The sequence below is a fragment of the Astyanax mexicanus genome, chromosome 13 (assembly GCF_023375975.1).
Source record: "Astyanax mexicanus isolate ESR-SI-001 chromosome 13, AstMex3_surface, whole genome shotgun sequence".
NCBI lineage: Eukaryota > Metazoa > Chordata > Actinopteri > Characiformes > Acestrorhamphidae > Astyanax > Astyanax mexicanus.
Window position 1 is genome coordinate 295001 of NC_064420.1, and position 17318 is coordinate 312318.

Below are 17318 nucleotides of genomic sequence, written 5' to 3' on the forward strand. Positions count from 1 at the left end.
ACACCCTATAACGCTTCAGCTTCAGCTCTGAGCACCGCCATCACTGTACTGATCATGACATAGACATATATATATATCTGCATAGCCCGCCTCCTGGTGTAGCAGCTGGCCGCCATATTGGAGGAGTCAACAATGAGCCCCCAGTGCATTCATTTACACTGAGGAAGTAATATCCTTTCTATTACTAGTAAATACTTTTGCATTACTCAAGTGACAAAATAAAGGGAATGGGAATAAGAAAGAGAATATCTGAACTTCTGCTGTGTTTTATCTGATGCTCTGGACCTTTTTCCCAGCACTACCCATAAAGAGTGTTCTTTTTTTGTTTAGTTGAGTTCAGGACCGCACTTCATCACACAAACACAACCAGCAATAATGAGAGGAGTCCAGAAAACACTGCAGCCTTTCTAAATGGAAAGTTCCAGCAGCATAATGTGTGTGTGTGTGTGTGTGTGTGTGTGTGTGTGTGTGTGTGTGTGTGTGTGTGTGTGTGTGTTGCAAATACACACACTGAATGGGTTAATCCTCTCAGGAGTATTGACAGGCTCCTATCTGCTGTTAACGTGTGTGTGTGTGTGTGTGTGTGTGTGTGTGTGTGTGTGTGTGTGTGTGTGTGTGTGTGTGTGTGTGAGCTTCCTGTCAGGACTGTGTGGGTATTGATGTGGATGCTGCTGCTTACCTTGCGTATTTACATTACACAGAGAGACATTGAGGTGTGTGTGTGTGTGTGTGATGGTTTCAGGTTACAGTAATTTACTGTAGTATAGATGCATGTGGGCGGTGGCTTTATTGCTGTTCGTTGCTCTGTATAGATCAGTATATTATATATTCATAGTATATATTCAGATATTAATTTCCTCATGAGTTTTCGGCTCATTAAACCACTGTCACTCCCAGACCTGCTCACGCCCTTTACACCTGCTGAAATTTCTGCTGTTTAGGGCGTGTTTTACTCAGTGCTGGCTGATTTAAAATGTTTTTTTACTTTGGAAGGTTGAAACTTGGGTGTGTTGCTGGTTTGCATGGATTGCCATGGTTGTGTTGCTGGTTATAATCATGACTATGGTGGAATATCTCATGGAGAGGACTTTTACTATCTGACTTGTTGCATCTGTGGCGTCCTATTACAGTACCACAAATTCCTCCATACATCCATCCATCTGTATAGATCAGTCACTCACTCTAACAGGGGTTGGCAATTAAGTTTGGCCTTGGGCCAGATATTTTCTAAGCCATTACATGGCCACAAATAAAAAAATCTGTTTTGTAAAATGAAGTGTAATGGGATGGAGTTCTACAGACTAGTAGCTCTCCAGCCCAGAGGGTTGTTGAACCCAATTGCAGCAGAACAGTTGATCTCAAAGCAGGTGAAGAAAAAATAAATAAATAAACACACCGCTCTTTACACGGGATCGAACCCATGTCATTGGGGTCACGCTCCAATACACTACAATACACTGCCCTGGCTAGTGAATTGGGACACGGCCAGGGAAAAAGACGCCCTACCAAGGAGATAGGGAGCCAAAGAACGGGGGGAAAAACGAGTATGGGTGGAAACTAAACTAAAGTCAGTGACTGAGAGAGACTGGAGAGGAATGTAAACAAAAGCTATCGCCGACCCCTTCTCCTTATAGATCAGTCTGTACACGTACTAAACAACTGAAGTAGGTTCATGTCGTAGTTCATGTCAAACTCTCTGTCCATACAGGTGTTCTTTATACTTTTATTTATTTATTCCTTCATCAGTTCATTTACTCTGTCCATCTTGATCGAACACTTTCCACTGTTGTCAGTCAGGGCAAACCTTAACCGACCGGCTCACCTTCACCTGTTTCCCTCCCTGCTGAATATTTCAGTAGGAAAGAGAGCTGAGTGAGTGAGTGTGAGAGAGAGAGGGATGGAAAGAGAGGTAGAGGTAGAGAGAGAGAGGCAGCATCAGCAAGTAGAGCAGCAGCAGCAGCATCTCAGGCTTAAAGGCAGTGCTGTGAGGACGTGGTGGGGGGTGAGGAGAGAGCAGACTGCTGGTCTGGATTAAAGTGAGCTTCTTCTGTAAAGCTTGGCAGCTTCAGCGTGAGGCGTCTCTCCACTGAGCTCTTTACCCCTCAGCTCCTCTCCTCCACTCCTCCTCTCCTCTGCTGCCGCTCTGTCCATCCTGCTGCCCGTCAGTCCTCCGGTCTGTGCACACTGGGAACACTCAGCAGATGAGCAGCCGGCGTCTGCAGGCAGGCTGAGAGCCTGTTAGCCGTTAGCGTTAGCGTGAGTAGGCACACAGGAACAGAGAGAGAGGAGGAGGGAGAGAGAGGGGGAAAGAAGAAGAAGAGGAAGAGGGGCTGAGAGGAGGTGAGGGCGGAGGGGGGGATGCCGGCACCCCCCAGGCTGAGGAGGGGAGGCTGTGCCAGTGCCAGTGGCAGTGGCTGTGGCAGTGGCAGTGGCTGTGGCAGAGGCACTGGCAGAGGAGGTGGCAGCGGTGGTGGCAGGCCGGCTCTGCCCTCGCTCTTCACCATCACTGAGGAAGAGGAGGAACAGAGGAGCCGCCGCAAGAAACGCAGGAGAGGAGGTGAGAGATAGAGGGATGGTGGGAGGAAGAAAGAAAGAGTGTGAACAGATGAAGAAAAAGAAAAGGAGGAAGAAAAGATGTGGATTAAAGTTGTCTCCAGCAGCCGGCTTAAGTGCAGCACTCTGAAACTCCACCTTTCTGTGTGTGTGTGTGTGTGTGTGTGTGTGTTTAAGCACATGTATGAACTCTTTAGTATGTTGAATTATGAATCTCTTCAGTGTTTGTACACTTGAGGTTTGTGCTATAATGTGTAATACTGGCACTGCTGTGCTGCGGTCGTAGGCATTCTTTGTGATTGTTCTGCAATACTCCTTGGTAGAAAATTGAGTTCATGCTTTTTTAGTTATAAAATAGTGAGTTTCTGTTGTTCCGTCTAGAATAGTGACTTCATGCTGTAAATTCTTGAATAGTTATTTCATGCTCTGTTAGTTCTAGAATAGTGAATTCTGTATGTGTGAGTACTAGAGTGCATATTTGACGGTTCTAAAATAATGACTAAAAGATCTAAAATAGTGACTATGAATGGTAACTCTCTGTACATTTGAGAATAGTGACCTGAATCTTTGTATGATGTAGTACTAACCTGAATCTGTGTGATCTAGAATAATCTAGATTCTTGATGTGAGATCTGGATTGCCTCGCTGTTTATGAGTTAATGCTTTAATACTGATTTGAGTGCATGTTGTAAAAGCACTCAGAACTCAGCACTTACAGCACTCAGTTCAGTTCAGTATTATTGGGTTTGTTGATCCCGGTTCTCTCTGTGTGATACTGTAGTACATTATGAACGTGTTTGGTTCTCCAGTAGAAGTCATTTACAGGAAATTAAAGTGTTTTATTGTGCCTGAGGGCTTATCTTAAGCAGGTGCTGGGGAGGATGAGGATGAGGATGAGGAAGAGGAGGACACTGAACGAGAATCTTCTCTAGAACACGTTCCTGTCTGGGTTGAGTGTGAGTGGGTTCTTGTACTGGTTCTTTGTCCACAGGATGAAAGAGAGAATAGTAAACTTGCTTTGTGGGTTAGTTCCCTAATATTTAGTTATAAAATAGTGAGTTGATGCTGTTAATTCTAGAATACTGACGATTTTCGATTTCTAGAGTAGTGTAGTCCGCTTTCTTGGATTGAGATTTTTTCTTTGTATAGGAGTTTTTTTCATAGTTCTATAGTGTGTTTGTTATAGTACCAGCGTGCATGTGAGTACTACAATACTGACTATACTGGATCTGCACAAGTGTGAGTCTTTTTTAGAACACGTTCTTGTCTGGTGTGTGTGTGAGTGGGTTCTGGTGTGTGTGTGAGTGGGTTCTGGTGTGTGTGTGAGTGGGTTCTGGTGTGTGTGTGAGTGGGTTCTGGTGTGTGTGTGAGTGGGTTCTGGTGTGTGTGTGAGTGGGTTCTGGTGTGTGTGTGAGTGGGTTCTGGTGTGTGTGTGAGTGGGTTCTGGTGTGTGTGAGTGGGTTCTGGTTTGTGTGTGTGTGTGGGTTCAGGTGTGTGGGTTCTGCTGTGTGTGTGTGTGTGTGTGTGTGTGTGTGTGTGTGTGTAAGTGGGTTTCTGTGTTGTGTGAGTGGGTTAGTGTGCTGGTTCTCTTTGCACAGGCTGAAGGTATATGAGGTCTTTTCTCTGTGTTTGGCTGTGTTGATCGTCTCTCCAGCTGTCCCGGGCTCTGGCAGGTGAGCTCACCTGTCTGGCTGTGTGGTTAGAGGGAGTGGCCAGTTTGCCCTGCAGCTGGAGTCATTAGTGACTGACGGGTTGGACTGGAATGTACCTGCGCTCTCCTCCTTCAGGTCACGTGACCTGCAGGAGAACGCCACCTGTAATGGGATGATGGGTGGAGGTCAGGTGACCAGGCTGTCGCCATAACTACAGACAAACTGGATCAGTGGAGCGTTCCAACTGTGACTCCTGCCCTACTGAACACCTTTAGAAATAAAATGAACATCAAACCGGACACACTCCAAAATCCTTTTTAGGTGAATTTGTGTGTTATTGTAGCTGTGAAGGTTGGCCAGCTCCAAACGAATGACTATGGTTGGTTATTTGTTTGTTGTTTTGGTTATTCGTGTGTGTGTGTGTGTGTTAGCCCTGTTTCACCAGTTTCCTTCTACTTTCTTTAAATACACACGGTAGGAGAATTGACTAAACTCAATGTCCTGTCCTTCTGTCCCTACTGCCTTGTGTTTAATAGTTGCAGGTACTTGATGAACAGATATGTTATTTAATTGGCTGTTCAAAAAGCTCATACAGTTTTACCGAAGGACACAATTTGATGTGGATGTGTTTGTGTTTGTCGAGTAGTAAACACCTATGGAATAAATTGGAGCCAGCCATGAGCTGATCTAACGGGGTGGCATAGGGTGGCAGCTGCCACCCTAAAAGAAAGCCTTGCCACCCCTGCTGCCACCCCAGAATTAAAGAAAAGTTAAAATGGCCAATTTGACACTTACGAGAGCAAATCTCCAATGTCAGTCTGCGGTAAATTAAAATGAAAGCACACTGATAGTATAGTTGCAGTGCTGATTTTGAGCTTATAAAAATATTGTTTGCCAGGTCCAATAATGTCAGTAACTACGGTATACAGTATATACATCTGCCGTATGCTGCCACCCCATAAATATTTTTCTAGATCTGCCGCTGGAGCTAGAAAGGCCTTGTTGTGCAATATCATCATCAATGCCTGACCTTACAAACTCTGTTACTCTGTTGACTGAATGGGCACACATTCCTACAAACATGCTCCATAATAATCCTGTGAAAATCCTTCTCAGATGAATGGAGGTTATTGTAGCTGTGAAGTTTGGCCAAATCTTAACAAACACCCATCTGTGGCTCTGAAACAAAATGCCAAGCAATCTTAGCAATATGGGTTTAATGTTTGCTTTACCATGCATTCGGACATGTAGCGTAGATCACTCTTGACTTTTGAAGAATGCTGCTGTTTAATACAGTAAATACAGTAGTTAATACAGACGTGTGTGTGTGTGTGTTAGTGTTAAAACTCAGTTCTTTGTGTTTTACTGATTGAGCAAGGTCTCTCGCTCTTTGTTGCTCTCTCCCGGCTTAGCATTAGCGGCCGCTAAGCTGCTCAGCTCCGGGATTGGAGCCCTTCCCCTTTTGCGGACTTTGAGACGCACACACTCTCGCAAACCCTCGCGCAAACACTCGCACAAACACTCTCAGAGATTGGTGCCATGTGGAGGAGTGCACATTAATCGCTAACACTGGAATAATCTCCCTCTGTCTGTCTGTGTTTAAGAATACACACATTCCTGCCGCACGTACGCTAATAGAACAGGTACAGGAGAGAATACACACTGCTGCTGTTTATTGACCCCTCACCTCTTTCTCTCTGTCTCTCTTTCTATCCCTTTATTTCTCTCTCTCTCTTTTTCTCTCTTTCTCTGGGGGGGTGGGGAGGTGAGAGGCCAGCTCTCTCTCTCTCTCTCTCGCGCTCAGCACTCTCGGACAGGCTGGGCAGCAGCGGGCGGCTCTGCTGTCCTCCGCTCTCATCTCTCCGCCTCTTTATTCCGGCTGAATTAGCGGTGTAATCCCAGGCTGTGACGGATGCTTCCTCGGCCGGCCGCCGGGGTCGACCCTCAGCATGAGTCTGAGGAGTTCGGGGTTCTGACACGTTTAATTCAGGATGTAATCCAGGTTTGAGAAGTTTGTTCTGGAACCGGGACTCTGAGACTCTCCAGAATCATGAGTGACGTCCAAGGTAAGAGTGTTGGAGCGAGAGCTGGTGTTATTTAGGGTGGATTATGGTGCTTATTTATTTGTGTTGGTATGCCAATCACACATGCTAATGCTGCTCCAGCAGTGCTAGCCAGGTTTAAGTGCAGTCTACAGGCCGACAAAACTCACCTCAGAACAGGGAAATAGCAGTTAGCGGCTAATGCTAATACTGCTCCAGTCTGGGTGCTGGAGAACTAAACTGAAACTCCTGTATAACTCTGTACTTCAGTGGAGTGGCTTTACTGCTCCTTAATACCTGACTGATAGAATTCATACATAAGGAGCACCGGATTATAAGGAGCTCTGATGAATTTTAATACAGAACTACAGGAAATAATTGCTTAGTTTGTTTAGGCTGATAATTGTGTGTAGACTATGTACATATTTCTTTGTGTAGTGTGTGTGTGTGTGTGTGTTCTGCGCAGTGGGGATATTTACAGGCGTAGAGAGTATAAAGCTTTAGGGGATTAGCGCTGGGGGAGGGGTGATCATGTGGGAGAGTTTAGGGGCTGTACAGCACCAGAGAGATGCACTCAACCATTCTGACCTTTGACCTTAAAATAGCGAATAGTAACTGGGCATTAACTCACATAGTATCGATCAGGATTTATAGTTTTTAATCAGTTAATCTATTGATTTATTAACCTGTGTATTGATTAGCACAGTGACGCTAGCTTTCTGTGTCTGTATTTATTAACATTGCGACTCTCCCATCCTGAATTATCTACATTTAAATTATTTTTCTTGTGTATTTTATGGTTTACAGTTCCAGTTTTAAATCTGAATAATAATATTTCTGTTGATCTGTCTTATCAGATCTTCTAGTATCTACCTGGCATCCAGGTTAATCCAGCTGTGTGTAATTTACTCTCAGTATAAATACAGCTGTTCTGTGAAGACCTCAGTGGTTTATTAGTGAACAAACAGCATCATGAAGACCAAGAACAAGGAACTCAGCAGACAGATCAGAGATAAAGTTGTGGAGAAGAAGTTTAAAGCAGGGTTAGATTATAAAACATCTCCCAAGATTTTATCATCATTTTCTCCAAGTGTTATGAGAAGTTCAGAATGAAAGTCAGTTTGCTCCATTTCTATTAGAATTTTTAATATTTGTAGAATTTGTTGACATATATTGCATATCTAACAGTGTTATTACACATTACATTATTTATCCATAACGTTATCCTCTTGTTTGTTTGTATATGTTGCTGTGGATGACTTTCAGGTCTCTGTCTCTCTGTCTGTCTCTCTTTCTGTCTCTCACTCTGTCTGTCTGTCTGTCTCTTTCTGTCTGTCTGTCTCTCTGCGTGGTCATTGGTTGTGTTGTGTAACAAAAGCCGGGCTCCTGTTTTACATAACCATTCATCTCTACTGTTTGCCCTCTGACCTCCGACTGGCATTCCTCCATCACTGAGCCTCCGTTACACTCTGCTGCACACACACACACACACACACACACACACACACACACACACACACACACACACACACACACACACTCACACTCACACAGTGCCATAGAAACTGTCTGTATCAGCGCCAGCAGTTACATGTGAGACTGTAATGAGTGGAGACTCTACTGTTGGAACAGGAGTTACGAGTGATTGGTTTGTAGTGTAAGTGTGTGTGTGTGTGTGTGTATAGTGTGTGTGTGTGTTTATGGTGATTTAAGCAGTAATATCTCTGTGTTACAGTGAGAGCTGTTTGAGGACAGTGAGAGTGCAGCATGGAGGATGTTCTGCTAAATCGTCCTTAACCCAGATTGTCTGAACCAGGAATAGAGTGTGTGTGTGTTCACTGCACTAGAATACTGTGTGTGTGTCTGTGTGTGTGTGTGTGTGTGTGGTGTTTGATTATCTGACTGTATAAAGGATCTATCATGGAAAGTTCTTGTACTTGTTTTTTCCTGCTGTTCATTCAGTACATTAAAGGAGAACTCTGGTGTAAAATGGTATTTTAATGTAGTAAAACATGATACAAGTGATTACCTTGGTTGACTAGCACACCTCCGTTCTTCTGCAGCTTTCTGAGATCCAGAAATGTTGTGCTTTTTGCCCAGCTCTCTGTACAACGGCCATACTGGGGCATATATTGCCCCAAAAAAACGCTTTTTACACCGTTATCCAGGGTCATCGGTTGAATCCGGAGAGCCCTGACATTTAAAACGAGGCATTTATAACTTAAAAAGTGCAGAAGAATCTTATTAAAACACTGTTTACATCCTATAACATCCACACTCATTAGGACTTCCCCCATCACTAGTGATGCCCCAACACACCAGGAGGGTGAAGACTAACACATGCCTCCACTTCTTTTCGAGCTGCTACTGATAATGTAGCATTACCGAGTAGCATCACAGCGCTAACGCTCGAAGGAAAGCACAGCGACTCGGTTCTGATACATCAGCTCACAGACGCCCTGTGCTGCGGGCATCACCCTAGGAGTGATGTGGGAAGAGAGCGCCATCTACTGTACCCACCCGGAGAGAGCAGGGCTGATTGTGCTCCCTCTGAGCGCCGGCAGCTTGATGGTAAAGCTGCATGAGCGGGGGTTTGAATCTGCGACCGCTGAACCACTCTGCGCCCCCGGAGAATACATTTTTGATTAACTGTCCAGCCCTAATGTCATGGCACAAGTTATCTCAAACAGATTTTTTGAGCATGTCCATGAGCCTATAGCGTTCTTCAGTAAAGCTCCCAATCACCGGCTCTAAATCCAGTAGAACTCTTAAAGAATATGGTAGAACAAAATGAAAGGATGGGATAGTTTCAGATTGTGGTAGTTTACAATGAAGCTAAATGAAATAAAAATTTAAAATCCATAAAATTACTTTTCTATCATAGAGCTTTGTTTTGCTTCACATTTTTCGTTTTTACTGGTTCATACCTAAAGTTTTGAGCTTTTAGAAAGTCTAAATGTGTATTTTTCTGCTTGTTTTAAAACCATAGCATTTAAATTCTAAGTGTAATCATAAGGAAACACTTAGTTTTGTCCTACAAGTGCTTTATTTTTCTTGTGAAGGTTTGTGTAAATAGTGGTTATCGCTGCTGTGAGGTGTTCTGTTGTGTAAGCGCAGTGGTGGTGTGATTTTTACCTGGTTTATGGTGAAGAACCGGACTCTGTTGATATTTTACACTCAGTTCCAGTTTTCTCTGGAGTGGATATTTTTAGCTGTGAGGAAACTGGAGTTCTGATTTCTCAGAGCTTATTCAGAATCCGGTCTCCTCACTCTACCCAACACACTCTTTACCCAACACACCTCACTGAATCATGCTTAAAATAATGTAATATGTAATATATAGAGTGGTAATATGTGCTTTAGGACAGGACTCCTTTTGTCAGCTGCAATTTTAACAAAATATGAATGCATGTTTGTGCAGATAAATGTTTTTCTGTAATTGCCCTGATCTAATCAACAATCACGCTGGATTTCTGATTTCCTGCTCCTGTAAATGTCACTGAGCTCAGTTACAGCCTCAGAGCTGTAGGGTGTAGACTGAACTCTTTCTCCATCCTCCCCCCGGGGTTAATATAAACCCCTGTGATTCAGCCTCATTCAGTACAGTAACAATAGGCAGCGTATTATACACACAGCTCTGTTAAAAAATAAGTTTTCACTTAAAAATGATGAGTTTCTTTAATTTTGCCAAATTAAAACCTCTGGAATATAATCAAGAGGAAGATGGATGATCACAAACCATCAAACCACCAAACTGAACTGCTTGAATTTCTGCACCAGGAGTAAAGCAGCATAAAGTTATCCAAAAGCAGTGTGTAAGACTGGTGGAGGAGAACATGATGCCAAGATGCATGAAAAAAAACTGTGATTAAAAACCAGGATTATTCCACCAAATATTGATTATTTCTGAACTCTTAAAACTTTATGAATATGAACTTGTTTTCTTTGTATTATTTGAGGTCTGAAAGACATTTCTCATTTTCTGCAAATAAGTGCTCTAATTGAGAATATTTTTTAAATATACATATATATATATATATATATATATATATAAGAGAAAATCTGCAGCTACTAAAAACAATATTTTAGATTTTTTATATCCTGTAGAGGAGAAACTCTATTGTTTGAATATAAAGGTTTGGAAACTGATCTGGGAGCTTTTATCAGGCAGTAAATGGGTCAGACAGAGTTGGGTCTTTGCATATATCTGGAACAGCCGTGTCCCAAAAGAGCCGTCAGGAAAAGCAATCTGGAGCAGCGAGCAGCTTTATTACTCTAAACTCATCAAATCATCCAGGTACTGCTGTGCGATATGAGGATAAATATCACTACCGTTTCTAAAGTAATTTCATCAATTATTCATGTAAATATATAAAGAAGAATATGATGAAAATGTATTGGTGTGGTCACTTTGCATAAACTCAGTTTATATAAGTGATAATAAAGTAATCTTCACTAAAAAAGCTTCATAATGTGTTTATATATATATATATATATATATATTGCTGCAGTAAAAGGTAGTAATTCTCTTTTGTGAAAGTTTGGTTTAATGTCACTTTGAAACAAAGTTGAAAAAAGTAAGTAATGATATTATTTTGTCATTTTTTTTTGAAGAATAATTGAAAACATATATAAATGTGGTATATCATGATATATATCGTTATTGTGATATATGATTTTTCCCATATCGCCCAGCACTACATCCAGGTAGTTTTAGAAAAGAATCACCTCTTTCCTTTAATTTCCTCAAAAAACCTCAGGAGTCCTACATACAGAATAGTCCTGTAGAATTAATGATATAAAGTGAAACTCACTCCCCCTCAGGACCTGGAAGATATTTAAAGAAGAAATAATGATTACTTTCATCTTTTAAAAATAGAAATCAATGTTGAGACTTGTTTTATTTAATGTTGGTTGTAAGCAAAATCCCACAATGTAAAAAGTGTCTATTTACAATAATTTCCTCTCATTATCTCGACACATCCAGAGAAGCTGTAATGTAATCACTGATTCATAGTGCAGGAACTGGATCATCAGCATATTTTAAAAGCTTTAATTGAACCTATCAGTCATATTTCATGTTTTAATGAAATAAAAACTACCTGTCTCCAGTAGTTATTATATAACCTTAGCTTTCAGTTTATTTTGTATTAGAGACTTTATTTAAATACAGTTTGTTTAAATTAGTGATTTATTTGTACACAGTCTGTTTTTACTATTTGTATTTTTCAGGTTTTAGGGTGTATTAGCTCTTATTTTTCTCAGACCCGGGTCACTTGCTCTTGGTTTGGTTTATTTGGCATCAGGAGAGTTCTTTTTAAATTGGTGGTCTGTGATTCACTTTAAGTGAATTCCACTATCCTCTCCAGCTGCTGTGTGTGGGGTCGTGTGATTGGTTCATTTTTAATGTGACTGCTGTTTTCTTTTCTTTTTCTGTTCTCCCCGTAGATAGGTGAACTTCTGTTATTGTGAAGAACATTCTTAACAATTACCTTGCGTTTATGTAATCATTATTTATTTCGGGTCTTTTGCTGCACCGTGAAAACACATATTAGGATAAAGACAAAAAATAGGACTTATGAGGACGCAAAAAACCACCTGTAACAACAAAACAGTAACATACATTCAGAAATTGCATTTGTTTTTAAATAATACATTTAATGGTGATTAGCTTTTACTAATGTGTTTGTTTTAAACAAAACAAAAACACAATGAAATCTCTGGTAATTTCCTCATTAATTGCTTGATCTTCTGTGATTCCTTTCTTCATTCTCTCTCTCTCTGACGTCTAGACGAATTATCTCTCCATCTGTCTGCGGTTTATCTCCCCCTCTTTCTCTCAGTATGATGATGGGATGAGCTCTGCAGATTAGACTCTCATGGGAAACTCTCAAATAAACAAAACATCAAACTAATAAATATTTCTGTGTGGAAATCTAGATAGAAGTTTTGTACACAACCAGGACAGAAATGAGTCCTGTGTTAAAAGTGATTTTATCTACACAGTTAATTTTTATTTTAAAGTTCTCTACAGCATGCATGTGTGCAGCAGGAGAGAAATTATCACTGAAAATCTGAAATCTGAGGATTTATTGGCATTTGGGTGTTTATTTGGAATTGCTGTGCTGCTGTAGAGACTGATAAAATATGTTTTGATTGATTTTATATTTAGTTGTAGTTTTGTTCTGTTTTGTGTGTTTTACTGGGATTTGTGTTCATTTTACCTTTTAAAAATCTCAGAAGTTCATCAGTTCTGAGGTATTGCGGTTTACTTAGGGTGGTGTCCTCAGTGTATCGCTGCTAATGCTAATGCTGCTGCACCTAGCCTTAGTGGAAATATGGAAATGAAAGCTTACTGTAAATAAACAGAAACGCTTTACTCACACAAATGGAGAGAAATCTGTGTAGATAGTTTTATTTATTTTATTTTTTTAAGAATTTGTTTAATTTGCTTAGCTTAGCTTAGCTTAGCTTTACCTGCTGAATTAGAGAAAAACATGGCGAAACCCCTGTTCCTTACTAGTGTCTCTTAATGCACATTATCAGTCAGTTTAATGTGCTGATAGTAACACTGATTTGGTTAATTGCATTTTAGTTTGGGCTGTAAAATGTTTTATTTTGGCTTAAATTGACTATGTTGCAAAAGTTTGGAAACCCTGCCCTGTTGTTTCTGTTCACACTGCAAGATCCAGTTTGAGTGGGAAGAATATTCTGACTCTCTCAGAATCTGATTCTGCTGTAGCCAAGAGTGAGTTTGTGTGTTTGTGAGGAGTGTGTGTGTGTGTGTGTTTGTGGGTGTGAATAAGTATTGATCAGGTGAATGAGGTGGCAAGTGTTACCGCAGCGTGCTGATTGGCTGATTGGCTGTAAAACACTAATCAATATGACACTCAGCAGGACTAGAATGACCTCGGTAACGGCCGCTGTTGATGGAACATCAATATCCAGAGGTTTCAGTGGTAAAACTTCACTCCAGAGTCTCTTTCTGCTTTTTACCTTCATATAGATTTACACACACTTAGCATTTTAGCTTCAGGAAGTTCTACTCTAGCTGATGTTAGCTAGATGCTAACTAATGTAGCTAATGGCTAGAAGCAGCTACTGTAGCTGATGTTGAATACTGTATGAACTGTTAAATGCTAGTTTTTGGTTAGAAGTAGAGATCAATACATCATTTACATACTTACCGGACCAATGCATACTTAGAAGTGAGCAGTCAGGAGCACGGTGTAGTTTCTCGCTCGTTATTTTGCTCCTTCTGTGGTTCTGGGACTGAATATATATGTAATTCAGAATGAAGTGGTGAAGTAATGCAGGTATCTGATGTTTATATCTGATACCAGTATCTGTATTCATGCATCTAGTCTGAATCCTTTTTAAAAGTTATCATGTGTGACTTTTATTATTATATCACATTACATTACATTTAGTGGATGGTTTTATCCAAAGTGATTAACAAATAATGATGTAGATTAACAATAGAGGACATAAAAATCCAGAGCTAAACATTTACAGGCCCAACCTGAAGGAGACTAAAGGGTAATAGTGGGATAGAGGAGGAAAAGATGAGATTGGAATGAGGTCAGAAGTAGGTAGTTAGTTATTAGAGGTGTTAGGAGAGTAGGTGCTTATTGAAGAGCTTGGACTTTAGAAGGTTATTACAGATAGTGAGGTAATGCTGGCTAGATGTTAGCTACTCTAGCTAATGTTTCTTCCTCTCCTTCTCCTCTGTTTCTCAGGCTCAGACTGCACCTTCAGAGACGATGAGAAGAAATCCTCCAGTCACCCGGACTCGTCCACCTCCGGACACAACACCTACACCATCCCCAGCCCCACCGATGTTCAGAACACTGCAGGTAGACCAGGTGAGACTCGCACTCTCATAACATGAGTGTTTTTTGACTGTACAGTGTGCATCACAACCAAAATAATGGAGGTGATGTGTCAAAAATCCAGAGACTAGTTCAAAATAAGATATTCTGAAACATCGTTGTTTTTACAAATTTGTCTGGACCCAAGTACTCAATATTACTAAACTAAGTGCCTTAAGTGTCTCTTACAAGCCTGCCGAAAATGGCAGCCTGCTGAATGCTGATTAGCTGAAAAAAGTTGGTTTTGAATATTATGCAATGTTAAAAAACTACACTAAACAATCTACAGTATGTATTACTTTGCTAATCATTCACTAATAATCATTTTACTGCATGGGCAGATTATTTTAATAGCAATAATCAATTTCTCCTAAATGAATATACCTGTGTGTTTTTATGTTGTTTTTCAGAACCTCTGGGTTTTAAGCTGGATGAGAGACAGAGACTCGCCCGAGAGAGACGAGAGGAGCGGGAGAAACAGAACGGTATGAAACAGGAGTGTGTTTTAATCCTGTGCGTGCGTGAGTGTGCGTGAGTGTGCGTGAGTGTGCGCGTGCGTGAGTGTGCGTGAGAGTGCGTGAGAGTGCGTGAGAGTGCGTGAGAGTGCGTGAGAGTGCGTGAGAGTGCGTGAGTGTGCGCGTGCGTGAGAGTGCGTGAGTGTGCGTGAGTGTGCGTGAGTGTGCGTGAGTGTGCGTGAGAGTGCGTGAGAGTGCGCTTGCGTGAGAGTGCGTGAGAGTGCGTGAGAGTGCGTGAGAGTGCGTGAGAGTGCGTGAGAGTTCGTGAGAGTGCGTGAGTGTGCGTGAGTGTGCGTGAGTGTGCGTGAGTGTGCGTGAGAGTGCGTGAGAGTGCGTGAGAGTGCGTGAGAGTGCGTGAGAGTGCGTGAGAGTTCGTGAGTGTGTGCGTGCGTGAGTGTGCGTGAGAGTGCGTGAGAGTTCGTGAGTGTGCGCGTGCGTGAGAGTGCGTGAGAGTGCGTGAGAGTGCATGAGAGTGCGTGAGAGTGCGTGAGAGTGCGTGAGAGTTCGTGAGTGTGCGCGTGCGTGAGTGTGCGTGAGAGTGCGTGAGAGTTCGTGAGTGTGTGCGTGAGTGTGCGTGAGTGTGCGTGAGTGTGCGTGAGTGTGCGTGAGAGTGCGTGAGAGTGCGTGAGAGTGCGTGAGAGTGTGCGCGTGCGTGAGTATGCGTGAGAGTGCGTGAGAGTGCGTGAGAGTTCGTGAGAGTTCGTGAGAGTGCGTGAGAGTGCGTGAGAGTGCGTGAGAGTGCGTGAGAGTGCGTGAGAGTGCGTGAGAGTGCGTGAGAGTTCGTGAGCGTAGATGAGAAGTTGTTTATGTGAGAACAGCAGTGGGATTTTGACCTCTGTGACTTTTCAGGAGCGGAGGAGATTTAAAGCCGGTTAACATTTACTAATTAGACTACACACACACACACACACACAGTCTCTCTCTCTGTGCGTTGCTGTGTGAATGGGGTGGTTGCTGTGGTGAGGATTATGTAAGTGGTTGGCGGGGGGTTCTGGTGGAGGAAGTGAGTTTAGTAGAGCTGGTGTTTATTTTAGAGCTGTTTCTGCTGCTGGACCCGTCAGCGGGGCTCTGAGTGAGAGAGGACTGAGCAGCAGCTCTGCTGCAGAGATAAAGTTTTTATTTTTTTGTTTTAATTGTTTTTATGACTAAAATCTGTATTTATATTTGAAAAATACAATCTGATTAGTTTATTATTTCTTAAAATTACAGTACAAACCTGTAGTAAGATCTGAGTATGGACAGAAATATTGTGTGTATTATTGTGATTTATTGTGTATTATTGTGTGTGTGTGTGTGTGTGTGTGTGTGTATAGCTGCTCGGGAGGCGCAGTGGTTGGAGCGTGAGGAGAGGGCGAGGCAGTTCTATGAGAGGCAGTTGGAGGAGAGGAAGAAGCGTCTGGAGGAACAGAGGATAAAGGAGGACAGGAGACGCGCCGCGGTGGAGGAGAAACGACGGCAGAAACTCCAGGAGGAGAAGGTGATGATGATGATGATGATGATGATTCTGTATACAACACACTCATGTCTCCCTGTGTCTCTCTGACCTCCACACTGTTTAAACTGTGTTTAAGTGGAGCTGAACCTGTTCTGCAGTTATATGTTAAACACACACAGGAGAACAGCTGTTAGCATTAGCATTAGCATTACAGTAATCACCAGTACTTTCTCTGAAAGAGCAGGAAATTATACTCATGTTTAGCATTGTTCAGATGTTGTTCCAGAGTACCTCTCTTACCGTCAGAATTAAAATAAATACTGTGATAATAAATAATGATGATAATAATCTGAATTATATTCATGCTAACTGGGATGGGTTCCATGTGGTTTAAAATGCTCTGGGAAATTAGTTTTTGTGGTATGTTTTATTACTGCCAAGATTGATTTGTTTATCAGTAGCTTGGTTGGTTGCATGGTAGATTGAAAGGTTCATTGATTTGTTGAATGATTTATGCTTGGTTGATTAATTGCCTGGTTGTTTTTTGGTTGATTAACTGTGGTTGGTTGGTTGTTTGTTTGGTTTGGTTTTTAAGTTGGTAAGTTGGTTGGTTGGCTGTGTGGTTTGGTTGGTTGAGTAGTTGGTTATTTGGTAGGTTACTGGTAGTTTGGTTAGTTTATGGTTAGTTAGTAAGGTGTGTGGTTGTTGGGTAGCATGGTAGCTTGGTTGGTTGGTTCCCTGATTGATTGGTTGATTGGTTGGTAGCATGGTAGCTTGAATGTTAGTTGGTTTGGTTGTATGATAGTCTGGTTGATTAGTTGTGTGGTTTGGTTAGTGTGGTAGGTTTTTTGATTGGTTGGCTGTGTAGTGTATCGCTCAATTGCTTGTTTGTGTGGTTAATTGGTAGTGTGGTAGATTCATTAGTTGGTTTGTGGTTGGTTGGCTGGTTGGTTGGTTTTTGGGTAGTTTATTTTGGCAGTGTGATTGATTGGTAGTGTGGTAGATGGTGTGATATATCTTATTTTCAGCTGATTTGTCTGTAAACTTTGCTCTTACTTGTGTGTGTATTGTTTGTTTGTGTTTGGTTTAGGCGCGCTATGAGGCTGTGATGAGGAGAACTCTGGAGAGAAGCCAGAGGACCCGACCAAAATCCAACCGCTGGAGCTGGGGAGGAGTCCTCACCACCAGCACCTCCCACAACAGCGGTAAATACACACACACACACACACACACACACTCCCGTACCAGGA

General features: G+C 41.9%; 1 protein-coding gene across 12 annotated transcripts in view; it reads left to right on the plus strand.

Annotated features, from left to right (window-relative positions):
- The window catches only part of map7b (microtubule-associated protein 7b), a 33867-nt gene that overhangs the window by 1840 nt on the left and 14709 nt on the right, over nucleotides 1–17318 (plus strand). For 10 of the 12 annotated variants that reach the window (XM_049463029.1, XM_022677007.2, XM_022677009.2 and 7 more), the window contains exons 1-5: nucleotides 2344–2557; nucleotides 13987–14112; nucleotides 14529–14603; nucleotides 15947–16110; nucleotides 17159–17273. In XM_049463029.1, the coding sequence (XP_049318986.1) occupies nucleotides 2359–2557; nucleotides 13987–14112; nucleotides 14529–14603; nucleotides 15947–16110; nucleotides 17159–17273 (679 nt within the window). In that variant the 5' untranslated portion in view covers nucleotides 2344–2358. Of the gene's footprint in view, nucleotides 1–2343; nucleotides 2558–5988; nucleotides 6272–13986; nucleotides 14113–14528; nucleotides 14604–15946; nucleotides 16111–17158; nucleotides 17274–17318 lie in introns of those variants that run through there. The other 2 variants (XM_022677016.2, XM_022677015.2) reach the window with 2 other exon arrangements.